This window comes from Mus musculus, chromosome 8 (genome assembly GCF_000001635.26).
Source record: "Mus musculus strain C57BL/6J chromosome 8, GRCm38.p6 C57BL/6J".
In the NCBI taxonomy this organism is placed as follows: Eukaryota; Metazoa; Chordata; class Mammalia; order Rodentia; family Muridae; genus Mus; species Mus musculus.
The window spans coordinates 111,027,778-111,055,752 of NC_000074.6; the positions used below are offsets into that span (position 1 = coordinate 111,027,778).

General features: G+C 46.7%; 2 protein-coding genes across 6 annotated transcripts in view; one reads left to right on the forward strand and one right to left on the reverse strand.

Moving 5' to 3' along the window:
• Ddx19b (DEAD box helicase 19b) overlaps positions 1-3,974 on the reverse strand; it is a 28,566-nt gene extending 24,592 nt beyond the window's left edge. Inside the window, exon 1 of the mRNA NM_001190786.1 lies at positions 3,845-3,974. Within this exon, the coding sequence (NP_001177715.1) occupies positions 3,845-3,946 (102 nt within the window). The 5' untranslated portion in view covers positions 3,947-3,974. The remainder of the gene's footprint in view (positions 1-3,844) is intronic.
• Aars (alanyl-tRNA synthetase) lies at positions 1-27,792 on the forward strand. 5 transcript variants are annotated; one of them, XM_006530921.3, is made up of 23 exons: positions 1-138; positions 5,346-5,764; positions 5,863-6,486; positions 9,132-9,296; positions 12,355-12,543; positions 12,820-12,965; positions 13,701-13,892; positions 14,464-14,608; positions 14,886-15,031; positions 15,456-15,564; positions 15,866-16,016; positions 17,101-17,225; positions 17,750-17,894; positions 19,154-19,332; positions 20,135-20,248; positions 21,922-22,128; positions 22,568-22,752; positions 24,636-24,744; positions 25,414-25,527; positions 26,112-26,231; positions 26,348-26,434; positions 26,732-26,845; positions 27,242-27,792. In XM_006530921.3, the coding sequence occupies exons 4-23, from the start codon at positions 9,153-9,155 to the stop codon at positions 27,425-27,427; spliced, it is 2,907 nt and encodes a 968-aa protein (XP_006530984.1). In that variant the 5' UTR covers positions 1-138; positions 5,346-5,764; positions 5,863-6,486; positions 9,132-9,152; the 3' UTR covers positions 27,428-27,792. The 5 variants fall into 5 exon arrangements, with proteins under 5 accessions (XP_006530984.1, XP_006530985.1, XP_017168237.1 ...); XM_006530922.1 differs by lacking the exon at positions 1-138 and having other exon boundaries at positions 5,372-5,764; positions 5,863-6,131; XM_017312748.2 differs by lacking the exons at positions 1-138; positions 5,346-5,764 and having other exon boundaries at positions 5,905-6,131; positions 6,430-6,486.
• Positions 27,793-27,975: the final 183 nt, after the last annotated feature.

A 27,975-nucleotide genomic window follows, 5' to 3' on the forward strand; every position in this document is an offset into this window, starting at 1 on the left:
GGAAACGGCGCGCCACGGTGTCGTCAGAGTCAGCGTCAGCTCCGCGCCCCTAAGGTCCGGGGATCCAGCGCCACTACTGTCCTCTTCGGGTTCCCACCCATCACCCTTCGCTGCAGATCGTCCTACAACCCAACTGAGGTAGCCAGCATTAAATGCTCTTGGACCGAAGGCGGAAAGTCACATTTTCAATCAGCATGGTGGCATAGATGGCCCTGGTATAACTATTACAGCCAGAATACATAAGCAAGTGTTTTACCTTTTCAGGATATTTAAAATGCCTCTGTGTAAACGTGCCTTACCAGACTCTTAGCTAAGGTCAAAATAGTATCTGTTCTTTTCAATTTAATAAGATGTCTAAGCATTGACAATCAGTCCCGTGAAACAAACAGGTGCTCAATGATATGCCCCAAATTGAGTTTTGAACACCAAAGGAAGATGCCAAGGAAAATTCTTGGTAGAGTATCAGAGACCAGAAAGAGCAAGCGGTTTGCTCAATCAAATCAATTCAGTTCCTGAAGGAAATGGTAAAAGCAGTTTAATAACAAAATACATGACCTCTGGCGTTATCTATGCTTTCTTCAGATGGCCATCTCTCCTCTCCTATGTAAAGGTTGTGTCGTTGGCATTTTATTTAATTACTTTTGGATGAATACTTTAAAGATTTAGTCATTTAATTTTATGTGTATGAGTGCTTTGCTTGCATGTCTATGTGCACCACATGTGTGCTTGGTACCTAGTCAGAAGAAAGTGTTGGATACCCTGGAAGTGGAGTTACAGATGGTTACAATGTGGCTACCTGGAATGGAACCCAGGTACTATGCAAGAGCAACAAATGCTCTTAATCTCTGCTCCATCTCTCCAGCCTTCACAGCCTTCATTTTGGGAATTTTTTTTCCGAACTTTTTTTTTTTTGGTTTTTTGAGACAGGGTTTCTCTGTATAGCCTTGGCTGTCCTGGAACTCACTTTGTAGACCAGACTGGCCTCGAACTCAGAAATCCACCTGCCTCTGCCTCCCAAGTGCTGGGATTAAAGGTGTGTGCCACCACGCCCTGCCTAATTTTGGAAATTTTAAAAAGGAAATAGCTCTAGTTTTAGAATAGTAAAATAAAGGCAGAAGGAACTACCTGCTTCCCCCTAACCAGGATTAAATAGGTCTTTATCCTGTGTATTCCATAGAAAGAAACTGAGCATCTTCCTGGAACTATAAAAACATTTTACTAATACCCCATGATAATAAATTAACCTCAAGAAATGTTGGATAGGTAAGGGTGGGGTGGAGGCAGGAGCCAGCTAGGAGGCCATGATCATATTTCAAGTTAGAAGAAACCCCAAGGAAAAGCAGCTAAAAAACAATTAAGTTATTTTGTATTTTTCAGGACTATAGAAGATTATAAATAAAATTTCAAATAGATTTTATTGAAGTGAAACATTAAGTTACACAAGATGCAATACAGTAGAATAGGTTCCACTTGATCCACAAAAACAAACCAAACTCACATAGGTGTGTATACAGTATTAAAGTTATCAGAAACTCAACTAACAGGGACTGTTTATGAGGGGTTTATCTAACTCACAGTGACCTGCCTGCCTCAGCCGACAAAATGCTGGGATTGCAAGCATGAACCATCACTACCATCTGCAATTTCATTTTATCCTCGGAAGTTAATTTCCATGTGCTCTTTTGAGTCAGAATCTCATAAATAAATAAATAAATAAATAAATAAATAAATAGCATGGTGGTGAAACCTGTAACCCCAGTGATAGGCTGAAAGCAGGAGAATAAGAGCTGGTGATCAACAGGTCCTTTGTCCTGGATCTGTAGACCAGGCTGGCCTCCAACTCACAGAGATCCACTTGCCTCTGCCTCCTGAGTGCTTAGGGATTAAAAATGTACAGTAAGTATGTACAGTATCAGAATCCCCTCCCCAATTAATTTAAATATGAATACAAGAAGCCTGTGATTGGACAGGGAAAAGGGGGCGGAGTTAAGAGTTTCAGAGACCAAGACCGGGACAGGAAGAGAGGAAGAAGATAGAGGAAGAGAGACGATCAAGATTCCATGTGGCTTTAAATAGCCACAGGTAACTATGAATATCTTATAAGAAATGGATAATTACAGGACAGTTTGTCTTATCTAGGTGGGCAATTTATATCAATATCAATTGGTTCTGAGTAATTGCGTGGACATTTCTGTGGGGTGAGAATTTACTGATATAAATCTGACTTATAAATTACAAGCCTCTAGAGTTTTGGTTTTACTGGGTTGCTGGGATTTGGGATCGCTGACCACAGCGGGGTGTATGGCTGGGAATGGGATGCAGCAGGGTCCCCAGGGCCTGAGAGTAGCTGAGGATAGCATGGGCAGATGCCTTTATTTATTATTCCCTGCAACATACCATCAAAAGGAAACCAAAACCAAAACAAAGCACACCTCAGTGTGGTAAAGTGAGCCATTATAAATGAGCCCAGCACCCAGGAAGCAGAGGGTGGTGGATCGCTATGAGTCTGAGGCCAGCTTGGTTGACAGTTCCAAACCACGCAAGACTATAATAAACAGTGAGACCCTGTCTCAACGGCCTCGCCCCAGAAAAAGAACAACAAATCTTACTTCAGATAAACAACAAAGGAAATAACATTTAACAAATACCTCAGTTTCTAGGGGATGGGAGGGGGATTAAAGAGTGTGTGACCAGATTGCTAAGACCCTTTATGAAATTGCCAAAAAGTAATTTAAAAGTCAGTCAGTCCCGTCCCCCCACCCATACACATTCACATTCACACACACAACCTAGGCTTCTACCACGGGAATAAAGAAATAAAACGTGGAATTGAAAGTGGTGCTCTTGCCTAGCAGACTAATCCAGACCCTGAATGTCTAGTAACTCAAACATAAACAAGGAATTTCAGCTGAAGCCCTCTCCAAGTCAAGGCAGGCAGTTCTCCCTGTAATACTTGCATTTGGAAGGTAAAAGCAGAAAGATCCAGTTCAAGATTATTGTTGGCTATATACTGAGTTGAAGGCTAGCCTAGGGCTAGTGAGATTGTTCAGAGCACCAACAAAGAATACCAAAAGCAGCCTCTGTAACCATCACAGGAGGAACTGCTATCCTGAACTAAGTTTAGTGTGTTATTTCTATTTAAAAAAAAAAAAAAAAAAAAAAGCTGGGCGGTGGTGGCACACGCCTTTAATCCCAGCACTCAGGAAACAGAGGCAGGTGGATCTCTGAGTTCGAGGCCAGCCTGGTTTGCTGAGCAAGTTCCAGGCCAGGCAGCACTGTTACTGAGAACCCTGTTTCAAAAACAAACAAACAAACAAACAAACAAACAAGCAAACAAAAAACTCTAGACTCTCAAGACTCAACCCCCAACATCGTTGAGGACTTCTAAGGAGAAAGAACGTGATGTCCAAAGTGGTGTGTGAGGAAAGACCAATTAGGCACTTTAGTTCAGTCTCCTGTACTTATTTCCGTGTTGCCGAGGTCAGCCTGTTTGCTAACTCATGGTAGGCAGTCATTTGGGTTCTGGGACATATTAAAGGCCTGGGGCTCCGTGCCTGCTGGTGGTTAAGTCTCCTTAGCTTTTTTTTTTTTTTTTTTTTTTTTTTGGGTTTTTGAGACAGGGTTTCTCTGTGCAGTCCTGGAACTCACTCTGTAGACCTGGCTGGCCTTGAACTCAGAAATCCACCTGCCTCTGCCTCCCAAGTGCTGGGATTAAAGGCGTTGCGCCACCACTGCCCCGCTGTCTCCTTAGCTTTTACTCGTTCATTTATTCCCCTGCCTTCTTTCTAGCAGCGAGAAAAGCGCCTAAAGGTACGGAAGGAAAGCTACCCGCACAGATACTCACACCAGTCAGGGGCAGGGAAAGTGGATTCCGAGCTTGGGCTTGGGCTCGGGCTCGGGCTCGACCTCGACCCGGCCAGCAGCTCCGGCCATCGCGGCGCAACATGGCGGTTAGGCTTCCCCAACGGCCACTCACAATCCAAACCAAGCCGAAGCTCCATTGGCTGAGCCTTTGAAGTTGGCTCCTCCCAGCCAATCATAAGAGGGGCACTGAACGGCTCTTGCTTACGCATGCGCACTGAGCATGTTCTCTCCAAAGACCCATAGATGCCTTCTCCAGGTCACTTGAAGTTTCAAGTTGTCATTTGTTGTTGAATTGACCTATGAATAGAAATTCCTTCACAGGAGTAGTGTCTACATTTTAAGAAATACTGATCCTGCCGGGCGGTGGTGGCACACATCCAGTGCTCTTAACCACTGAGCCATCTCTCTAGCCCTCTGCTCATCTCTTTATGACACCCTGGGCAAACTGGGCGTGGTGACGCACGCCTTTAATCCCAGCACTCGGGAGGGAGAGGCAGGCGGATTTCTGAATTCGAGGCCAGCCTGGTCTACAGAGTGAGCTCCAGGACAGCCAGGGCTATACAAGAAAAACCCTGTCTCGAAAAACAAACAGACAGACAGACAGACAGAAAAAGAAAAGAAAAGAAAAGAAAAAAGAAAAGCTGATCCTGTTGCAAGGGCCTTTAACCTAGCACTTGGGAGGCAGAGGCAGGCAAATCTTTGTGAGTTCAAGGCCATCCTGGTTTATTTGTTGAGTTATTTGATAGCCAGGGACTATGTAAAAACAGAGGAAAAAATAAAAATAAAAAGACAAGGTCTTGGTATATAGCTGTGAACAAAAACTGGAAAGAGACTATACTATGTCTGTGGATACTAATTGACTGATTAGATCTGAGGTCAGTACTGTGAAGACAGGAATGTCGTAAGCTCACAGGCTAATTGAATTTGTCTTGGACTAGTTCTGGCCTTCTGAAAACAACCATTCTTTGTCCATTTCTGTGTTTGAACTAATAAAGTCTTGTACTAACAGATAGAAACCATTTGGAATCTATTAACTTACCAGACCACTGGCTTCCACCATCCAAAAAGCTAAAGATGCCATCAGATAACATCTTGGGTCTATAGAAAAGCTTTCCATCTTGCTATAGTCGCCTTTCAGATATAACCATCACTATATTTTAAAATTACCTTGACTTATGACTCTCTTTGTTCTGTAAAGCTGTACATCATGAAAAAGTTTTCGTGTAATTTGGGGTTTCCTCATCTGTGAAAAAGTGGTACTAGCAGACCTGATAATACAGTTTAAAAATTAAACGGTGTGTGAACTTTTTAGTGTGATGCCTTACCTATAGATTTTAGGTTTTGTGTGTGTTATTTTGAGACTGTGCCCAAGGCCCAAGGGTAGCCTTAAGCTCTGATCCTCTTGGCTCTCAAGTGCTGGGACTATGGATGTGCGTCACCGTTGTAGGCGTTTCCTAAGAATGTTGACTTGTTTTCTAAAGCAAACAGAGGGACAGATGTCCTTTAACTTGGGTTACGTCATTTCTTCCTCTTCAAAATCAAGACCCGAATTTCTTCTTATTGGGACCTGAAGGACAAATATAAAGCTATGCCTAATGTCACAGGACTGTACTGCCTCCTACTCCGGAGGCTAAGACAAGAGTGAAAAATTCAAGGCCAACCTGGACAATTTATCCAGACCCTGTCTCAAAGAGAGAACCGGACGTATCAGTCAGTGCCAAAGCGCTTCGGCGTGGTTGAAGCACTTATTTCAGTCCAGGGTACCGTTAAAGAAGGCATGCCGATCTATACGCGATAACAATAAGAACATTTGATTGGTGCACACCTGCAAGACTGGCAAATCCCCTGATTTCAAGACCACCTTGCTCCGTTTCAAAAGGCCGAAAAACGAACCTTTGAGGTACGTGTATCACTTTGCAGTTAAACAGTTCTATGCCAAAATCTGTGATCGCCACCAAATTCATGTTTTCATTCCTCTTGTTAACTGTCAACTATTAGGGCTTTGCCAATAGAACCCAAAATGTCTGCCTCCTGAAGCCAATAGTCAACCCTGTCACGTGACACTCCATGTCCTAGCTTTCTTGAGCATTGCATCAGCCGAGCCCAGGAGCCTTCCCAGAAACCGGCTTGTTAGCTCATTCGCGCTCCGAATGATTGGCATGCCAGTGGACCAATCATATCAGAGGATGACAAGGCGTAGCGGGTCACTTTTCATCAGAGCGCTCTGATTGGATGGTGAGGTACGGCTCTGGCACCGGTTGTGGCGGGTGAGTATAGCTTCTTGTGCGCATCTGAGGGAGCAGGTAACTGCCGGCGAGTGGCGGTGGGCTCCGGGCAAGGAAGGACCTGGGGACCCGGACCCTCGGGAAAAAAAGCAAGTGAGCCCCGAGAGCTCTACGAGAAGAGCCGGCGCTTGGAGGGGGAGGGGCAGCTGCAGCGGGCTGCCGGGCGGTCCCGCCCCTGGCCTGGGTCAGGACCCGGTCTCCGCAGGAGCCGGATCTCGAGAGTAGCTTTTGCTATTCCCTCGGAGCACTGAGAGTGGTGTGGTTTCTGGTGGACTTGCAGAGGACCAAGACCTTGGGAAGATCGCGGTTGCTCTTCAGTCGCCACCCAGAGCTAAGGGTTTGTCTCCTCTAATTTTAATCTCTTAGGGGGTTAGGGAACCAGGCCTGAAGAGCAGGGTGACTAAGATAAATGGAGTCTCTCTAAGAGGCATCTTCATTCATTCTTTATTAGGTTCTCACACCTTACCCCAGACTGGCCTGAACTCAACTCTGTAACCCGGGCTGGCCTTGAACTCGCGGCAGTTCTCCTGCCTCAGCATTTCAAGTGCTGGAATTACAGGCGTGAGCCAGCACTCCAGACTCGCTTCTTTCTGTTGCTGTTTTGAGACAGGGTTTCACTATGTAGACCAGGCTGGTCTCGACTCACAGAGATCTTCAAGAGTGGTGGGACCAAAGGCGTGTGCTACGACCCTCGGCCCGATTCGATTCTTAAAAACAGAATAGTTGATACCTTCAGGTTCACCCGAACAAATATATTCAGCAATTTTTTCAAACAGTCTAAGTTTCCTGGTGTGCTTTGGAGTATGTTAGTGCAGAGCATGCTATTTACAGATTAGTATAATTAATCATGAGCATGGGTGACGACCACTTTACTAGATACTGAAAATACACTGTAACGGTGAAGTGAAGCCAGCCAGGATTCCTACTGAGATGTAACATAGACTGTGATTGGGAGGTGAGCATTAAATAGTCACACCAAATAAATCATTTGAGGCTAGGAGACAGTATAAAGAGGAGAGACCTGGTGAAGAAAGGAAAGGTTTGCTTAAGTATGTTTCTTTGTGATTGATCAAAACGACCTCATTAGGAAGAAGGGAAAGGAGAGGCCAGGCAGAACGGCTAGCTTGTAAATGGAAATATGTTACAAGGTCCTGTGGCTGAAGTCACCTTGTAATTCAAGGCCCTGGGTCTGGCCCCAAGCTTGCAAATACAAACAAATAAATAAAAGTTCTGAAGGCCTTTTAAGCCCCTGCTGGGATGTACTGTTTTCGGACCTGCCTCTGCTACAGACGTGTTATGTATATTGAGGAAAGAACAAGTTTTAATGTTGGAAACTTTATTTATTTATTCATTTATTTATTTATTTATTGGGGGCTGGGTCTCTGACCTGGAAACCTCCAACCCTCCATTTTCCTTCCTCAGCCTCCCGAGCTCTGGGATGGTCAGAGTGGGGACACAGCTTTCAACAGCCTTCAGTCTTCATAGGGTAATGGACATGTTAGATCCCAGTATACAACTCTGGTGTAGTCTGTATGTAGTGGCCACCCTATGGGGGCACTGGTTCTCCACTGGCTCTTAGCACACAGTCCTCATTCATTACTTAGGCAAAGGTGGGAGGTTCAAGTGTGCTCTAGAAAGTAATGTTCCCTCAGCTTGTCTGTGGAGAGAAGCAGGTTGTTTTCTTCAGCAACAATGACTCTAAAGGTAAAGTCGAACTGTAGCCATTGTTAAGGAGGGCTGAAAAGAGAAGGCGGTGTGACAAGATTTCTGAAAACCTTGACTCCTTATGGTGACTAGCAAGATCCTGTGGGAATGCAAGTCCATCCCCACCCCCCACCCCACCCCTCCACACACACTCAGCCTGTGTCACCATCTTTTTGCCCCTTTGGGGCTTCTGTCAGAGTGATAGACTAAGTTGTAAGTAGATCATTTGGAGTTGTGGTTGGCTGAGTCAGGATGTCATGTGCTTTGCGGGTGTGTTTAAAAACTCTGTGCTAATGGGCGTAAAATAGTGTCCAGTTCAATAACTTTTTTTTGATGCTCACAAGGTCCTGTTCCACACAGACACTAAACTCAAGCTAAAGTGGTGCAGTTAAGTTTAGAGCTGGCTCTAGAATTCTAGAGATGTTTAGATGATGTCAAAAATGAGACAGTTCTCATTTGTCAGGACACCCAGCACTGCAGAGCACTACAGCACTAGACGCCGATTGGTGCACTCCAACCAAAACCTGTCATCCCCACCTTACACACTCCCTGCCTTTCAGGGACCTGAGGGTGCACATAAAAACGTTTTGACGCTATAAAGTTGTCTTTTCTCAACCTCTGCCTCTTCTGAGTCCCCGGACTCGTTCTTCCAATAGCATACTCATTTCGAAATGATGCTGTATACAGATAGCCCCAGTTCTTCGTAATATCATGGCTAGAACCCGGCTCTTTCCCAGCTAGGGCTCTGAAGGTTTAGGCTACGTAGAGGTTGATGCATTCTTGATACTTTAGGGTGGTCCATGGCACAGATGGGCTTATCCCTGGGTTCATAGCCACTGACACAAGTGTCAGCCCAAACCTGGCACCTGTGCCTTTGGGGATATGGAACTTTGGACAAGCCTCAGCCTGTAGGTTAACAAAGAGCTTGGAAGCTCCTCAGAGGCCAGTGGGTACAGACTCCCCTTTTGTTGAGGTGACCCTTGCCGATTCCTAGCCGTAGGTACTCAGTGCGTATTTGGTTAATGAATGAAACCATGAAGAAGAGCCTTGCTTTGCTTGACGGGTCAACAGGGGGAAGACAGCCGGGGCCAGTCTGCTGAGGCAGCAAAGATTTCCCAGTGAGGGTGACTGTAACCTGGGACATTGCAACAGGAAAGTTTTAGGATCAAAGAAACAGCTAACCTATTTGACTTGGCTTGAGACGACACGAGTCTTGTGTAATCCCCACTTTTACTTTTATTTCCCTAACTTGCCGTCGTCATTCCTTCTTCCTTTTAGTTCCCGAGGAGACTTTCCGAAATGGATGCCACTTTAACAGCACGAGAGATCCGAGAGCGGTTTATAAATTTCTTCAGACGAAATGAGCACACCTATGTCCACTCTTCCGCCACCATCCCTCTGGATGACCCCACTCTGCTCTTCGCCAACGCTGGCATGAACCAGGTAAGGGTCGTCTTCCTCCTCTCTGCCTGCCTGGCTGGCTGAGGGCAGCAGAGCTGCCGGAAAGCACAGCCTGGGCTGTATAAAGTAGCAGGTAAACTCGAGTGACTTTCCGTGGTGAGCCCGAGTTTCTGTGTGATGGTTAGAAGCCAGAGGGGCTGGGAACATGGCTCCCACATTCGGCCAAGGAGTTCATTTTTAAATGAGTCTTGGAAAGACTCTTTTCTTTTATGGTCTTTGAGATCAAGAATTTGATAGGCCCAGTGATAGCCCTGGTATAGTGGTGAAAGGTTTAATCTTAGCAATCAAGAGGCAGAGGCAGGTGGCTCTCCACTAAAAAGGTCATAGGGAGTTCCAGGACAGCCAGGGTCACGAAGGAAGGAAGGAAAGAGGGAGGGAGGGAAGGAAGGGAAAAAGAAAGGAAAGGAAAGGAAAAAGGAAGGGAAGAAAACTTTAAGAGAATTTAAGGCCAAACTAGGCTACATAGTAAGACCAAGTCTCAAAAAAAAATTTTTTTAAGTTTTTTTTTTTTTTTCTGTTTGTTTTGTTTGTTTTGGTTTTTTTTTGAGTTCAAGGGCAACTTTTTTTTTGTTGTTGTTGTTTTAAGCATTTCAAAGAGAGCCCCAGGATAACTGTACATCTGCAGCAGTGGCCTAGAGGAGAATGGAGACAAGAAGGGGAAATTAAAAAAAAAACATGCTGTTGTGTTAAGCAGTCATGGACGGCAGTCAGCCATGCGGCAGGGAGAGGAGCTTTAGAGAAAGAGTGAGGAAGTCCAAGTCTCTGAGTGAGAGAGCACACTAGAGCAGGCATAGAAAGAAGAAAGGGAAGCCATACTTTTCCGAGTAATTGGGAAAGTGGGAAGACTTAGAAAGGTACACAGCTACAGCCCTGTATGATAGTACCCTCCCCCTGCAAAAAAAAAAAAAAGGTTTAAGATTTTATTTTTTCATTGTCCTTCTCTGTCTTTCTTTCTTTTTTTTTTTAAATAAAGGTTTTATATATTTATTATATGTAAGTGCACTGTAGCTGTCTTCAGACACACTAGAAGAGGGCACTCATTATGGGTGGTGTGAGCCACCATATGGTTGCTGGGAATTGAACTCAGGACCTCTGGACAAGCAGTCAGTGCTCTTAACCATGGAGCCATCTCTCCAGCCCTCATTGTCCCTTTCTTCTGAGGAAAAAAAAAAACAACAACTATTTTTATTGAACTGTTTTGGGGGCTGGTAAGATGGCTCAACACTTGAGAGCACTGGCTGCTTGCTTCTTGTCCAGAGGACCAGGGTTCAATTCCTGGCACACAAGGTGTCTCACAACCATCTGTAACTTCACCTCTAGGGATCGAATGCTACTCCTCTGGCTCTTTGGCACTAGGCACACATGTGATACACAGATATATGCAAGCAAAACACTGATACACATAAAAAAAGAAAGCTGAGAAGTTTTCTTAAAAATAATTGTTTTCCTCTTTGGTGACCATGAGGTCATAGTGGAGATTTTTATCCCGTTTAAAAGACAGGAGTAAAAGAGCATTGTCATCCCATATTACATGACATGGTTTAGACCTGTACTGTTTTCTCAGTGGTATCCAAGTTTGGTTCCCAGCATCCACAGCAAATATCTCAGATCTACCCATGAGTCCAGATCCAAGAAATTTGATGCATTTTTTTTGTTTTTTACTTCCTTAGGCGGCAGGTATATAAACACTGTAAAGACATATGTGACTCCATATTGTAAAAAAGGTTTTCTCATTTATTTTTAATTAAAATTAATTTAATTTAGTTATTAAAAAAAATACTTGTTTTCTTTCCTTTCTTACTGGGGATTGAACCTGGGGCTTCAAGACATGATCAGCAAGCACTCTATACCTTCAGTTCAGGTGTGTGAGCACCTGGCCCTGGAACTCAGAGATCTGCCTGCCCTAGTCTCGAAGTGTACCTACCTAGTTACTACCTGGCCCTGGAACTCAGAGATCTGCCTGCCCTGGTCTCGAAGTGTACCTACCTAGTTACTACAGCTCTCTTTTTGTTTGGTTTGTTTTTTGAGACATGGTCTCTCTACATAGTCCCGGCTATCCTGGAACTCACTATATAGACCAGGCTGGGCTACAACTCACAGAGATCCACCTGCCTCTGCCTCCCAAAAGCTGGGATTATATTCATGGACCACCAAAACCCATCCCTGGCAAACATGTTCTTAACATTTTTTTTAATGTTTATTTTATTTTATATGTATGGGTATTTTGTCTGTGTACAAGTGTGCCTACCAGAAGAGGGTTTTAAAGCCCCTGGAACTGGAGTTTCAGATGGTTGTAAGCCATCATGTGGGTGTTGAGAATTGAATCGGGGTCCCCTGTAGGAACAGCAAGTGCTTTTAACCCCTGAACCATCTTCTCATCTAGCCCCTTCAAGTCTTTTTTTTTAAAAACTGATTTATTTCTATTTTATATATATGCTGCTTGCTCATATTTATCTACATACCCAGTCCTTCATCAGCTCGGGGAGGATTGTGCTTATCTGTGTCAGTACTTTCCTTCTTTGTCACCTTTACTCCCAAGTGAGCATATTCATTTGTCATATGAATTCTTCTGGGATGATCTTTTTTTTTTTTTTTTTTTTTGGTTTTTCGAGACAGGGTTTCTCTGTATAGCCCTGGCTGTCCTGGAACTCAACTTTGTAGGCCAGGTTGGCCTCAAACTGAGAAATCTGCCTGCCTCTGCCTCCCGAGTGCTGGGATTAAAGGCCTGCGCCACCACACCCGGCTTTCTGGATGATTTTAAGATAGCAGTTCTCAACCTGTAGGTCGTGACCCTTTTGGGGGGGGGGTGTGTCACATATCAGATGTTTATATTATGATTCATAACAGTAGCAAAATCAGTTACAAAGTAGCAATGAAGTAATTTTATGGTTGGTGTCACCACAACACAAGGAGCTACAGTAGAGTGTCGCAGCAATAGGAAGGATGAGAACCACTGCTCAGAGACCTGGACCACATCCTATAGGCTATGCACATGTGACAAAGCCATACTGTAAAAGTCATGCTCTTCCTTTTTCTTTAGTTCAAACCCATCTTCCTAAACACAATCGACCCATCTCACCCTATGGCGAAGCTGAGCAGAGCTGCCAATACCCAGAAATGCATCCGAGCTGGGGGCAAGCACAACGACCTGGATGACGTGGGCAAGGATGTCTACCACCACACTTTCTTTGAGATGCTGGGCTCCTGGTCTTTTGGGGACTATTTCAAGGTAAGCTCAACATAGGTGGCTTAGATTTTTTTTTCCTAACACAAGGTTCATTTCTACAAAAGGGATGGGGTTTTTAATTTTGATTGTTTTAAAACATAAAATATCATTTAGGAGATTTGGAGATGAAGGGCATTTAATAATTCCGACACTCCCTAGGAAACATGTATCATTTGATGTCTCAGTTTCTATTTTTCTATATAAGTTGAATTTTTTTTTTTGGTTTATAATGAAGATATTGTTGGTTTAAAGCTGTGTTCTGGATCTTTCTTTTTGTAGGAATTGGCATGTAAGATGGCCCTGGAACTTCTTACCCAGGAGTTTGGTATTCCAGTTGAAAGACTCTATGTCACTTACTTTGGTGGTGATGAGGCGGCCGGCCTAGAGCCAGATCTGGAGTGCAGACAGATTTGGCAAAATTTAGGGTAAGAGAGGGATTGGAGAAGTGGTTCAGTAGTTGAGAGCTCATAACTGCTCTTGGAGAATTTTTGTTGGAATTCTTTATCTTAAAAAGGTAGCAGAGAGGGGTGGTGCAGATAAGAGTGTAACCCACTACACTAAGAGAGATTTCTAAGTTCGGGATGATGGGGCTGGAGAGATGGCTCAGTGGTTAAGAGCACTGACTGCTCTTCCAGAGGTCCTGAGTTCAATTCCTAGCAACCACATGGTGGCTCACAGCCATTTGTAACATGATCTGATGTCCTCTTCTGTGCATGCAGATAGAGCACTCATATACATTACACAAATTTCTTGAATGAAAAAGGGGGGGAGGGAGGGAGGGAGGCAGGCAGGCAGGCAGGCTGATTCAGGACAGTTACCCACCCCAACCTTTTCCTCTTTACAGTGAGTTCCAAATATACACTTAGGTATATAACTATACCTCAGCCACTTGGTATTTAATTAAGTTTCATGTGACACCCAGGTTTGATGACATACCTATAATCTTTATACCCTGGTGGCAGAGAGGCAACAGGATCCTGAGTTCGTGACCAGCTTTGGCTACATAGCAGGAGAAAACCGTGACCTCTGAAGGAGTGCTTGCCAGGCAGTGGGACTTACTTCTTCATAAGGACTCATAGGGATGCGTTGTGTGGTAGAAGCAAGTCTTGGAGGGATTTCTTGTCGGCTTCAAGTGGGTTTCTCTTCCTCATTCCGTGCAGACTGGATGAAGCCAGAATCCTCCCTGGCAACATGAAGGACAACTTCTGGGAGATGGGTGACACAGGCCCCTGTGGTCCCTGCAGCGAGATCCACTATGACCGCATTGGTGGCAGGGACGCCGCACACCTTGTCAACCAGGATGACCCCAATGTGCTGGAGATCTGGAACCTCGTGTTCATCCAGTATAACAGGTAGTGTGGGCCCTGCTCCTCCCTGCTATGTGCAGTTCCTTTTCTTAACCAGACCTTCTCGGCCAAAGGTGGTCTGCGATCTTTACTTTTGGAGCTGGAGAACAGCCCTGCACTTCAGGTGCTCCTGGACATTCTGGGCGCTGGCAGGCTTCCGATGGCTCCCTGGGATGGGGTGGACCTATATAAAAACCAACCTTATCTCACAGAATGTCTTCCTGAACCGTCTGTCTGCTTTCTACTTAAGAATAAGGCTCTGTGTGTGGTGGCACACGCCTTTAATCCCAGCATTCAGGAGGCAGGGGCAGGCTGATCTCTGTGCGTTTGAGGCTAGCCTGGTCTACATAGTGAATTCAGGGCTATGTAGAGAGACCCTGTCTCAACACCGTCCCCAACCCTAAAAAACCAAGACAAGGAGACTGGGTATGTATTCACACCCCTCCTTCACAAACCAGACAATGGCAAATGGTGAATAATGGCAACTTTCCAACAATGCTAAATGAGTTTTAACCTACGGCCCAGAAAGGAGCAGCCCGGGGCCCGTTCCAGCTTCCTTTCTGTATCTGTCATTCAGGGAGTCGGATGGTGTTCTGAAACCTCTTCCCAAGAAAAGCATCGACACAGGGATGGGCCTAGAGAGGCTGGTGTCTGTGCTGCAGAACAAGATGTCCAACTACGACACCGACCTTTTCATGCCTTACTTCGAAGCCATTCAGAAGGTATTGATCAGGCTGTGAACATGGACGCTTCTACGGGGTCTGCAGGGCGGACTTTGAGTACTGACGTCATAGGTGAATGCCACAGTACTTGCTGCTGTCTGCCTGCACCATTACTGTCAGCGTGCCCTCTCTGAGTAAAGGCACACTATGCCATTTGCCAGGGCGAGGGCGTGTGGCGGATGGCAGGGTAGTCATCTTCTCCCAGACCTCCTCACCCTCTCGTGTGAGGCAGCAGGGGCAGGACTGTCTCATTGGCCCCCTCTCTGGTCACCTGTAGGGCACCGGCGCCCGGCCGTATACTGGGAAGGTTGGTGCTGAGGATGCAGACGGAATCGACATGGCCTACCGGGTTCTGGCTGACCACGCCCGGACCATCACTGTGGCGCTGGCTGATGGCGGCCGGCCTGACAACACAGGACGGGGGTGAGTCGGTCACACTGTGGGCAGGGTCTGGGCTGATAGCATGCATGAGTGTTCTGACTGGAGCTCAAAGCCATACTTGATTACTGTTTCGTTGTTGTCTTTTGTGTAGTGGAGAGACCCCCTTCCCTCCCACCTTTTAACAGCTAACGGCGTTTTAATGTATTTTAAGGCGACACTATTTAATAGTTTTTACTGAGTAGGATGTAGAGCTGGCACTAAAACCATCAGCTAGGTCTTGGCAGAATAGGACTAGGTACTGACTCAGCCCAGGAAACTGCATTCCTGACTAGGCAGGCTTGGGTAGCTAAACAAACTCTCTGCATAAGCAGAGAAAACAAAAAGCTGATGTTTTAAAGGAGCTCCCGTGGGCCCCTCAGCTAGGGGTGTCTCCTAGCTAACTAACACTAAGGTCCGCCTCCCACAGGTACGTGCTGAGACGGATCCTTCGCCGAGCTGTTCGGTATTCCCATGAGAAACTGAATGCCAGCAGGGGTTTCTTCGCTACATTGGTTGATGTTGTCGTTCAATCCCTGGTGCGTAGAAAAGTCTCTGCTTTTCTCTTCTGTGCTGAAGCCCTAGTCTAAGAGGGATATGGTAGGTGGTAATGTTCTGTGAGTGGACATTTTAAGAGAGAGACCGTGGAGGCCAGGGATGGCGGTGCGCACTTTTGATCCCAACACTTGAGAGGCAGAGGCAGATGAGTTTGAGGCCAGCCTGATCTGCACTGTGTAAGTTACAGGCCAGCCAGGACTGCATATAGAATGAAGCCCCATCTTAAAAAGGAAGGAGGGTGTTTCACGGAATAGCCTGCTCACACTGAACCTTTTCTGTCAGGGAGACGCATTTCCTGAGCTGAAGAAGGACCCAGAGATGGTGAAGGACATCATTAATGAAGAAGAGGTGCAGTTTCTCAAGACTCTCAGCCGAGGGCGGCGCATCCTGGACCGAAAAATTCAGAGCTTAGGAGACTGCAAAACCATCCCAGGTGAGGCCCAGTTCTCCCCCTCTCTGCCAAGGTTGAATGTACCTTACCTAAACCGCTTTTGGTAAAGTAAGACTTGGAGCAAAATGAATTATAAGAGAATTTACTGGGGCTGGAGAGGTGGCTCAGGGGTTAAGAGCAATGACTGCTCTTCCGAAGGTCCTGAGTTCAGATCGCAGCAACCACATGGTGGCTCACAACCATCTGTAATGGGATCAGATGCCCTCTTCTGGGGTATCTGAAAACAGCTACAGTGTACTTACATATAATTAAAAAAAAAAAAAAAAAAAGAATTTACTGTGGTAAAACTTCAAACAATACAGAACTGAAAACCTTTTCCAAATATGTTTCTCAGAGGTAAACTATTAGTTGGCAAGATGTCTGCTGTAATCTCAGCACTGTAGCTGCCAAGGCTGGAGGATCCCAAGGTCAAGGCCAGCCTTTGGGCTACATAACAAAATCTTATCTCAAGAAGAAACAACAGAAAAAAAAAATTAGTGTGTAATCAATGCTTCAGGATTTTTTAATCTGTTTGCATAAAATTGCAAATAGGTGTTTATGTCTGCATATTTTGCATATAAATGTAACATGTGGAGTCCACATTGTCTTTCATCAGCTGAGAAAATTAATTTTAAAGGTTTTTTTTTTTTTTCCACGAAATGTTTTGCCTCTTTTTGATTGGGGGGTGGGGGTGGGGTCTTGGCATGTGAGTGTAATGCCCACAGAGGACAAGAGAGGGCGCTGGAACCCCTGGGAAATGATAGGTATTTGTGAGTAGCCAGAAAATGGATACCCAGGTCCTCTGCAAGAATGACAAGTGTGCTCTAACCTCTGAGCTATCTCTCTAGTTCTGGTTATTTCCCTTTATTGGAGTGAAGTGTTTGCAGAGAAAGATTAAAGAACTCACTCACAGTGCTCAGATTAGGAAACAGAAGTTTACCAGGAGACCCTTTATCCTTCAGTTCTAAAAGCCTTACTTACCTCCATTCACACCTGTTCCTCTCAGCAGCGCCCTGGGAGGGCTTGGCGGGAAGGAAAGGGTCTGTCTATGTCGTTCTGACACAGTTCCTTTGTGTGTACTGCACAGGTGACACCGCTTGGCTCCTCTATGATACTTATGGATTCCCAGTGGACCTCACTGGATTGATTGCTGAAGAGAAGGGCCTGGTGGTAGATATGAATGGCTTTGAGGAAGAGAGGAGACTGGCCCAGGTAAGGAGTGTGAGGAGTGACTCGTAAGCACCTGTCTTCCCTTCTCACTCTCTCACCCCATCCTTGGGACCACTTCTCTTTCTGAAGAAGAAACAACCCCTATTTCTCTTACCACCAACCACAAAAAGGAAAGAAAGAAAGAATATGCGGAATGAGATGAAGGGCAGCACCAGGCAACTGGATTCCCTTCCTTTAAGGTCTCCCCCACTCCCAGAGCAGTGACGCACGGCTGGAGGCATCTTTCCTGGATGGTTTACAAATGTGTTAAAGCATTTTTAGTTTTCACAACTAGGGGCTGATGTTTCCCGTTATCTTATTGGTAGAGCCTCAAGATGCCACTCAGTGTCCTGGCATGAAAGAAGACAGCCCCCAAAGCAAAGGCTGGTCTAGCCCCAAATGCCAGGAGTATAAAGATTAAAGACATTATTCTTAGTTTTTTCTTGGCCACAGTTTTTGCCAAGGCTCAGTTCTCTCTTCATCTAGACTGACATAATTAAGGCTTTTTTTCTCTCCTGTTTTGACAGCTGAAGTCACAGGGCAAGGGAGCAGGGGACGAAGACCTCATCATGCTGGACATTTACGCTATTGAAGAGCTCCGGGCAAAGGGTTTGGAGGCCACAGATGATTCTCCAAAGTATAACTACCAATCAGACTCCAGTGGTAGCTACGGTACGCTGAGCCTTCTGCTCCCACGCTGTCTGCCTTTCTATCTGGGGAGCTCCAAGAGATCAGTCTCGAGGTGCCCAGCGGGCCATGCTGCATGGTTATACTCATAGGCACCCTTGGCTGGGGGTCTCCGTAACTATTTTGAAACATAGTTACAGAAAGCTGTTTTGTTTTTGTTTTTTTTTTTTAATCATGGGGAGGTTCCAGCTACTCTTAAACCAATTTCCCTTAGTTGGTAACATGTTGCAGAAAAAAGAAAGCTGACCTTAAAACAGTCACAGTCATAGTAGCTGTTGATCCCTGCACACTCATAGAAAATCTAAATAAACAAATAGATGTGCAATAGATGGGCCTGCCTGGCAGAGATCTTATACCAAAATCTACATAGTGAGGCTGTTTGTTTATTTGTTTTGTTTTGCTTCCTTGAGACAAATCTTACTATGTAGCCTAGGCTGGTTTAGAACTTCCTATTTAGACCAGGCTGGCCTTGAACTCATAGAAATCCACCTGTCTTAGCCTCTCAAGTGCTTAAGATTAAACACACATGCCACTGTGCCCAGCTCAAGTCCTTTAAGTGTGTGTGTGTGTGTGTGTCTGTATGTGGGTGGGTGGATGGGTGTGAGAGAGGATTTGAACTAGAGACTACTATAATTATATGAGACAGAATTAGATTTACCAAGTTTGTGTCTAAGATACAGAGTGACCAACTGTCCAGTTTGTTCAGAAATGTCCCAGTGTTAACACTAACAGCCTAGGAAACCCCCGAGTTTTGAAACTAGAACCCGGAGCAGTGATTCCCTGGTGGAGAATCAGTGTGCTAGTTCTTTTATAAAGTCTAATGGGCTGGTTTTCAAAATACAAATAGACAACTAGGACCTGAATATTGAAAAATAGAATTTAGCAAAAAGCAACTAAGAATATGTGATTGGAGCCATGTATGGTGTTGTGTGATTTTAATCTCAACACGTAGGATGCAGAGGCAGGTGGATCTCTGTGAGTTGGAAGTTATCCTTCTATACAGAGAATTCCAAGCCATCAAGGGCTACTTGCCATGACCCTGTCTCCAAAAGAAATCAAAACAAAAAAAAAAACCCAAAAAACAAAAAAGACTACGTGAGCTGGGCTGGGGCTGGGAGCTCTGTGGAGGAGTGCTTGGGTAACGTGTGAGGGTCTAGATTCAATCTTTAGTCTCAGCACAGACATGGGACTGTATATCACCAGTCACTGACCTGTCTCCCCCTATCTCTGCATCTGTTGATCAGTGTTTGAGTGTACAGTGGCTACCGTGCTTGCTCTGCGTCGGGAAAAGATGTTTGTGGACGAGGTGGTCACTGGCCAGGAGTGTGGAGTGGTGCTGGACAAGACCTGTTTCTATGCGGAGCAAGGAGGGCAGATCTACGATGAAGGCTACTTGGTGAAGGTCGACGACAGCAGTGAGGACGTAAGTAAGGCCAAGCTCTCTCCTGTTAGCCGTGGAAGGCAAGCAGGGGCTGGGCGCCTTCTCTTTCACCTTCACATTCTGAGCCTTGGGGACAGATGTTTTTATTTTATTCTTTGGTTGGTATTTCTTCTGTAGCCAAGAGGGCTGCTTCTTATACCTGTTGCTGTCTCAGGTCTTAGGTCCTAAGGGATCTTTGCAGCCAGGGTGCAGAGGCTAACCCTTACTTCCTATGCTTCCGTATGCATAAGGACAAGGACTCTGTCTCACTTGCTGAGTGGTATCCTTTGTTGGGCTTTTGAGGCAGAGTCTTACACTTACAGCCCAGGTCAGTCTTGAACTCCCAGTAAGCCTGCCTCAGCCCTTCCTGTGTTGGGAGTAGAGGTAGGGCTTCACCATGCCTGGCAGAGATCATTCTTGAAGGACAAACATTCTGAGAAAACTTAGCTTCTAGTGTGGCCACTGCTGGCTGTTGGGTCTCCTTTAGCAACGGATTCCTGCAGATAGGATAGGATCCATTTCATGGGACTTTTAAGATGGCGCTTGCTGAGGAAGCAGCTCACTTTTAGAGCACTCCCTGGAGTTCGTCCCCACACTGTATAAACCTGGGAGTGGGCTGTGAGCATGTGACCCCTGCGCCTGAGAGAGAAGACACTGTTAAGAGGCGCGTCCACCCTAGGCTGCCCAGTCCATCACAGGGCCGTGTGTGCATCATCTGACCGTAGGGGTGTATACGCGCATGAAGAGAGAATTGATAGATTTGGAAATTTTACTTACTTGTTGGTGGCTATCCTTGACCCTGCAGAAAACCGAGTTTACAGTGAAGAACGCTCAGGTCCGAGGCGGGTACGTGCTGCACATAGGAACGATATATGGTAACCTGAAAGTGGGGGATCAAGTCCGGCTGTTTATTGATGAGGTAAGTTGCATATGTTGGTCCACATTTGATGTATATTTACTTACTTAGTGAGACAATCTCTTGAGCACTTTGTAGTTAAAGCTGCCTTAGGGTCATCCTGTTGTCCTAGTCTCCCAGATGCTAGAGTCATGTGCCTGGACCCCCCTGGCCCAGCTCCCCATTTGATCTTAGTTTTAATTATTTTTAATAATTTTTTAAATTCATTTTTGGCTTCTTTTCAAGACAGAGGCTATCTGTAGAGCCATGGCTTTCCTGTAATTCACTTTGTAGACCAGGCTGGCTTCGAACTCCTAGAGATCTGCCTGCCTCTGCCTCTGCCTCTGAGTACTGGGATTACAGGCGAGCACCACCATGCCCGCCTGTTTTTAATATCTGGTCTCTGTGCACATGTGAAAGCACACATGTGGAGGCTCAGGCCAACCTGAAAGGAGTCAGCTCTTACCAAGTGGGTCCCAGGTATTGAACTCAGATTGTCAAGTTTGGTGGCAAGCGCCTTTGCCCACTGAGACCTTTTGTTGGCACCTCGTAAGTGACACTGTTAGCAAAGTACAGTAGCAGTGTTAGGTGCATTTTGTAGATTGTTTGGGATGAAGCTAAAACCCTCAAGCCTATTCGGTCCCAAGTTAGTCTTTTCATAAGTGTTATTTATCCTTTGACAACTTCACACAGGTATACAACATACCTTGGTCGTATCCTCTAAAACATTCCCTTCTCCCGTGGGTTGCTTTTCAGACTCCATGAACTTTTCAGGAGTCAGGAGCTTATTTATATTAAGAACTAGTGGGGCTGGAGAGGTGGCTCAGTGGTTAAGAGCACTGACTGCTCTTCCAGAGGTCCTGTAATGGGATCTGGTGCCCTCTTCTGGTGGTGTATCTGAGGAGAGTGACAGTGTACTCTTATAGATACAATAAATGAATCTTTAAAAAAAAAAAAAAAAAAAGAACTAGGAACTCAGGCACTGTGTGGGCACACCTGCCATCTTTGTGCTTGGCAGGAGAATCAAGAGTTTGAGGTCAACCTTTGGGTTACATAGTGTGACTCTGTCTCAAAAACAGAAAAAAAGCTGGGTTCTGTTGCATGAGACAGATAGCTCGAAAGCAGGCGGCAATGTGTGTTTCATTACATAGATGTTCCAGGGCCAGCTTGTCTTTGCTTACTGCTCATCCCTAGGGTGTGCTCAGGATTTGGTTTCATGGACCAAAACGGTAGTTGTAAGGTGCGTTGTTCGGGCCAGAGGTTCAATATCAAGCAGAGTTTCTCAGCTGTGAGGTGGTAGGTACTGCATGTTTAACGTGTGCAAACAGATCAATGGAGTTGTGTTCCAGTAATCCTGGTTACAAAACACTATCAAAACCACAAGAGGCTGGGCATGGTGGCTCAAGCCTTTAATCCCAGGAGGCAGAGACACAGGGGTCTTTGAGTTCCGGACCAGGCCTATCTCCTAAAAACCAAAATCCAAACAACCAGTCAGATGTGGCCCATCAGCCCTAGTTTGTTATTCCTGTTGTAAGCTGAGGAAGGAGAGGGCGTGGTCCATCCCTCACTTCTCACACCCTCATGTTCAGAACTGAGGTATATGCCCACTCTATAAAGAAAGCTGAGCAACCTTATATTCAACAAAATGTTCTAGCACGTGCGGACAGCTCCATAGCTTCCATCTCTGCCCTCTGCAGCCCCGGCGGAGACCCGTCATGAGCAACCACACAGCTACACACATCCTCAACTTCGCCTTGCGCTCGGTGCTTGGGGAAGCGGACCAGAAAGGTTCACTGGTTGCTCCTGACCGCCTTCGGTTTGACTTCACTGCCAAGGGAGCCATGTCCACCCAGCAAATCAAGAAGGCTGAAGAGATTGTCAATGGCATGATTGAGGCAGCTAAGGTAGGCTCTCTCATGTCGGAGGAGTTCTGGCGACTGAGGCGCACTCTTCCTATACCATGGCTTTCTGTCATGGAGGCTCAGCGATCCAGATGTTCCCGCTCTCTTGTACCATGTCCTGACCCGTTCACAGAGATGCTGAAAGCAGCCTTTCCCTAACTGTCTTTATAGTGGTGGTGTCTTTGATTTCCTACCTCCTTAGACAAAGCAGTGTTCTTGTAGTTACGTACAGTGTTTGCCTAGCATTTTAACAAACAGGTTAGAAATTCCTGTCCGGATTTCGTTGCTTTAACACAGGCTGTTATTTCAGAGGGCTCAGGGTGTGTGTCAGACACGGTGGGCTTACAGCTTTAGAGCCTGGATTCTCGCCAGGCTCCTTCCTTGCCTTCAGAGGTTTTTCCAGCTTTTTTTTTTCTTCTCTCCTGTCTTCTTTGTATGTCAGCCTGTCTACACCCAGGATTGTCCCCTGGCAGCAGCAAAAGCCATCCAGGGCCTTCGAGCTGTGTTTGATGAGACCTATCCTGACCCCGTTCGAGTCGTCTCCATTGGGGTCCCCGTGTCAGAGCTGCTGGATGACCCGTGTGGGCCTGCTGGCTCCCTTACTTCTGTTGAGTTCTGTGGAGGAACGTGAGTAACTTGGCAGGGACAGCAATAGAAGCACTCTCCTGCGTCTGGCACCCCCCTTGGGGATGGGAACCTATGCTAGGTCAAAGGTCATTCCCTTATTGATTTGATCTGTCATGCTTTGGAGGGAACTCGGGGCCTCACAGATGCTAAATGAGTGTTCTTCCATTGACCCTCAGACTCCCATTTTCTAAGGGTAAAATGAAGTCTTCAGAAATGGACTTGCCAATAAGATTTCCAAGAATCTTCACAGTCAGACCCCTCAGTGGTCCACATAAGCATGTCTTGGGTTTCTGATGAAATCTTCTTCCCAGGATGAGGAGATGAAGACACTGTCGGCACAGTCTTTTTTTTTTTTTTTTTTTTAAGATTTATTTGTTTACTTTACGTATGTGAGTACACTGTAGCTGTCGTCAGGCACACCAGAAGAGGGCATCCGATCTCATTACAGATGGTTGTAGACCACCATGTGGTTGTCAGGATTTGAACTCAGCACCTTTGGAAGAGCAGTCAGTGCTCTTAACCACTGAGCCATCTCTCCAGCCCCTGGATTCATTTTTTAAATGAAGTTGTGAGAATTCAGGCTTTAGGCTGAGCAAGGCTTTTGGTGCTCACGGAGCTCCAGCTCCAGCCCCAGGTCATTGACTCCCTTTGCTACCTTGGGCAGCATCTGGGAAGGGAAGCTGAATCCACTGAGAGCTCCTGAGTGGACCTGGCTCAGCTGGCTTGGGATCGCTTGCTTCTGCAAGCTCAGATTCCAAAAGAAGCATAAGGGAAAACTTTTTTTGTTTTTTTTTTTTTGTTTTTTTTGAGACAGGGTTTCTCTGTGTAGCCCTGGCTGTCCTGGAACTCACTTTGTAGACCAGGCTGGCCTCAAACTCAGAAATCCGCCTGCCTCTGCCTCTGCCTCCCAAGTGCTGGGATTAAAGGAGTGTGCCACCACCACCCGGCAGGAAAGCATATTCTTAAAGGCCCAATTAAACCAGCCAGAGCCTCCTGCAAGGCTCAGGCCAGCAGGAAACACTTAACATGTACACAGAGGGCGAGGGGACCTGAGAGATCCCAGTTCCAGGCCTCTTTCCGGCTGACTCAGGCCTTTAGGTGAGTGTCACTTATACTCACACACACACACACACACACACACACACACACCCCTCACTGACACCCTCAGAAATGGGTTTCAAAGACTGTGCCATTCTCTCAGAAAGTGACTGAGACTTAATGCACTTCGAGTCCTCTGAGCGACTGGAGAATACGACCTGTTTCTAGATCTGTTTGTTTAAGGGTTATATTAAGATTTGGAAAAGTAGTCCCCAGTGTTCTCACCCAGGGAGCATTTTCACTATACTAAGATATAGCTCTTGTTCCACAAAACAGCAAAATGCCACATGCGGTCAGTAGCAGCAGTATTGCTGAGTTGGACAGTAGGAACTTTGGCATTTTGAAGATTGTCTTGTTTGATTTTCCTAACCGTCTGGTGAGGCAGGCAGACTTCTCCCCTTTTCATACTTGAGGGAACTGAGGCTCGGAGAAATGGCGTCCTGCTCTCAGCATTGTGAAGCCCTAGCTCCTGGGCTCAGCCCAACTTTCTAACCCCCTCTGCTCCTTCTCTTTCTTGCCTTGGCTTCTGAGCTATGCTCATAGATCTCTTAAGAGTGAAAGGCTGCCGGGCAGTGGTGGCACATGTCTTTAATCCCAGCACCTGGGAGGCAGAGGCAGGCAGAAGGATCTCTGAGTTTGAGGCCAGCCTGGTCTACCAAGTGAGTTCCTGGTCAGCCAGGACTTCATAGTGACACTGTGTCTCAGAATCGCTTCCGAGTGCAGATGCATCTCAGCCAGGGCTCTGTAAACTTCCCCTTCTTCAGCCTTCCGTGTTCTGCTTTCAGACATCTACGGAATTCTAGCCACGCAGGCGCTTTTGTGATAGTGACAGAAGAAGCTATTGCCAAGGGTATCCGGAGGATTGTTGCTGTCACAGGTGCTGAAGCCCAGAAGGTGAGCAGGTCAGGGTGGCCTGTGGGCCCTGCCTGGCAGGGGAAAGCTGTCACCATGCAAGGTTTCTAGTCTTCATGGTTAATCTTTTATATTTGGGGGTCAGTTGCAGGGCTTAGTACAAAAAGGCACTTGCCACAAAGACTAACAACTTGAGGTTGTGGCCAATGACCCACATAAAACATATGGAGAGAACTGACTCCATAAAGTACTTCTCTCACACATATGTACCATGTACACACACCATACACTGTACACACACACACACACACACACACACACACACACACACACACACACTAGTAGAAAGTTCCAAAAGACAAACAGCGTCTAGGAAAACAGAATACATAAATCCTGCACCTTCCTCCCAGCACAGCTCCGTGTGAGTGTAAGCCAGAGTCTCCTTCTGCTTCATATGCCCTTCCCTCTCGACATATCCCAGGGTGGTCCTAAGGCGAGGTGTGTGGCACCAAGGTGAGCCGCGCAGCTTGGTGGTAGATCCTGAGGAATGGTCACTTTCCCAGGTGAAAGGGCTTCTGGTTCATGGACATGAACCAGCCCTGAACAGGAGTTACAGTGCAGCCTTTGCTGGCCAGCTATGTATGGCCCGAGCACTTGCTTCCTGAAGGAAAGGAACCCTAGTGTTTAGAGCTCTGATGGTTCTCTTCCTAGGCTCTCAGGAAGTCAGAAACCTTGAAGAAATCTCTCTCTGCCATGGAGGCCAAAGTGAAGGCCCAGACTGCACCCAACAAGGACGTGCAGAGGGAAATTGCTGACCTCGGTGAGGTAGGAATGGCTTCGCTCTGTTTGTTTCTCCCTGTGTTTTTAAACTCTTTGTTTCTTTATTTGTTGTGCTTTTTAAAGACAGAGTCATATTCTATAGCCCAGACTAGCCTGAACCACACTATACCGCTCAGGCTGGCTACAGATTCGCAGCTGTCCTCTGGCCTCAGCATGTCTCTGCAAAATGAGCCACATGTTGGGGACTGGGGGTGGTGGGGTGTCGTCAAGTTCTTTGTTTGAGAAAGGATATCATGCCATCCACACTGCGCTCGAACAGCTCGTATTCTGGTATGCTGGGCTTCCTTCCTGCACGTCTTTGCAGGCTGTACTCAGAGCTGGTAAGGACCAGGTCTCAAGGAAAGCCCTCTTTATCTTGCTACTTTCTGTCCAGTGATGGCTGCTGCATTCATTAATATAGTGACTAGTCTTAAAGCCAGCAGGTATCTTTGTGTTTTTCTGTTTTCTCAGACTCTGGCCATGGAAGACTTTGGTTCAAAGACAGAAGGTGGGGTAGGGTAGAGTGGGCTTGAATTTCACCCTACCTCCTATTAGCCCAGACCCCAGATGGTCTTCTCTTCTGGTTCCAGGCCCTGGCCACTGCAGTCATCCCCCAGTGGCAGAAAGATGAACAACGAGAGACTCTGAAGTCCCTGAAGAAAGTCATGGATGACCTAGACCGGGCCAGCAAAGCCGATGTGCAGAAGCGAGTAAGGCTTGGCAGTGCCAGCAGCTGGATGAGCGCCCAGAGGTTTTCCTAGGCAGAGGCTGACAGGGCTCAGAGTCTGGTCCCTTGGCCTAAGCCTCTCTCCTGGGCTTCTTGTAGGTGTTAGAGAAGACAAAGCAGCTGATTGACAGCAACCCCAACCAGCCGCTGGTCATCCTGGAGATGGAGAGTGGAGCATCGGCCAAGGCAAGCCGCGAGGGCCGGGCTGCCCTCTAAATCTGGGCTGTGTGGTCACTTAAGGCCCACTGCTCAGTTCTAGAGTTAGGCTGAGCCCTGGAGAGATCCGGTGGCCAGAGAAGGAGGAGCTTCCTGGGGGTAGGAGGCCGACCTCAGCCAGGGTGTGGGCAGGGTCCTGCCACTGGTGGGCTCCTGGGAACAGCATCTGCTGGAAATGGGATGGTTCTCTGAGGGCTGAGTTCTCAGCTTCCCTTGTAGAAAGCAGGGCTCCCTTGCCAGTGACCTAACCTGAGGTTCTCCCCACAGGCCCTGAATGAAGCGTTGAAGCTTTTCAAGACGCATTCTCCTCAGACATCTGCCATGCTGTTCACGGTGGACAATGAGGCTGGCAAGATCACGTGCTTGTGCCAGGTTCCCCAGGTCAGAACTTCCCACAGTCCCAGTCTAAAAGCCTGCAAACCCGTATGCCAGTGGGAAACCCTGCCTGTGGCTCCTCAAGGAGGGCTTCTTCACAGCATTTGCCAAGACTGTTTGTGTGCACGCAGTCCTCACTAGAAACTGTTGATCTGTCTATCATTTGTCGCCTCCTGCGGCACCTTTACCCCTCGGGCTTTCTTTTGGTGAAAGACTTCACTCCTGGCTAATGCCTGGCTTTGCTCTCTGTCCTCACTTTGGCAGTAGCCATAGCTGCTCTCCTGTGCCAGCTATAGTGTTAGTCTGTGGTAGCATCACACATGATACAAATGGATGTTGGGGGCGCCTGCCATTCCCCCCTCAATCCCATTCTGACTACCATTTTCCCCTCCTATCTCCTAGAATGCAGCCAACCGGGGACTGAAAGCCAGCGAGTGGGTCCAGCAGGTTTCAGGCCTGATGGATGGTAAAGGCGGTGGCAAGGACATGTCCGCCCAGGCCACAGGCAAGAACGTGGGCTGCCTTCAGGAAGCACTGCAGCTGGCTACCTCCTTTGCCCAGCTCCGTCTGGGAGATGTGAAGAACTGATGGGAGGGAAGCCCTCTCGGGAAAGCAACTCGCCATCAACCAGACATGTCCGAAGGCGGGAATTCAGCCAGGAGCTCTCCTCCCGCCACGAAGACATTGGAGTCATGGGACCTCTCAGCAGCCCTGTCCGTCCTGATCCAGCGGTAATGGGAACACGCCTGGAGCTGTCCTGTGATTCATTGCCCCCCTCCATTACTGCTCTGAGCCCATTCATGTCAGCACCATCTGTCTAAAATCACTACCCAGGAATGCTTTTTAACGTCATGATCACATCTAGATGAGGTCACTCTGCCAGCCTGAGGCTTTAGGTCTGCAGAGGAAGGAAGCCTTTTCTCTGCAGAAAATAAAAAGGACCATGTGCAATACTTGGTGATGTCATGCGCTCTGCTTCTTGTCCTGAGGTGAGCCCTGGCTCCTGTATATCTGTTACGGTTCCAGCCTGTTTCTGGTTGATGGTATCACCGAATAGACTCCCAGACTCCTGAAAGTTCAGGAAATTCAATAGAAGGGTGGAGGAAAATAATTCTGAGTTGCTTCCAGTGGAGAAC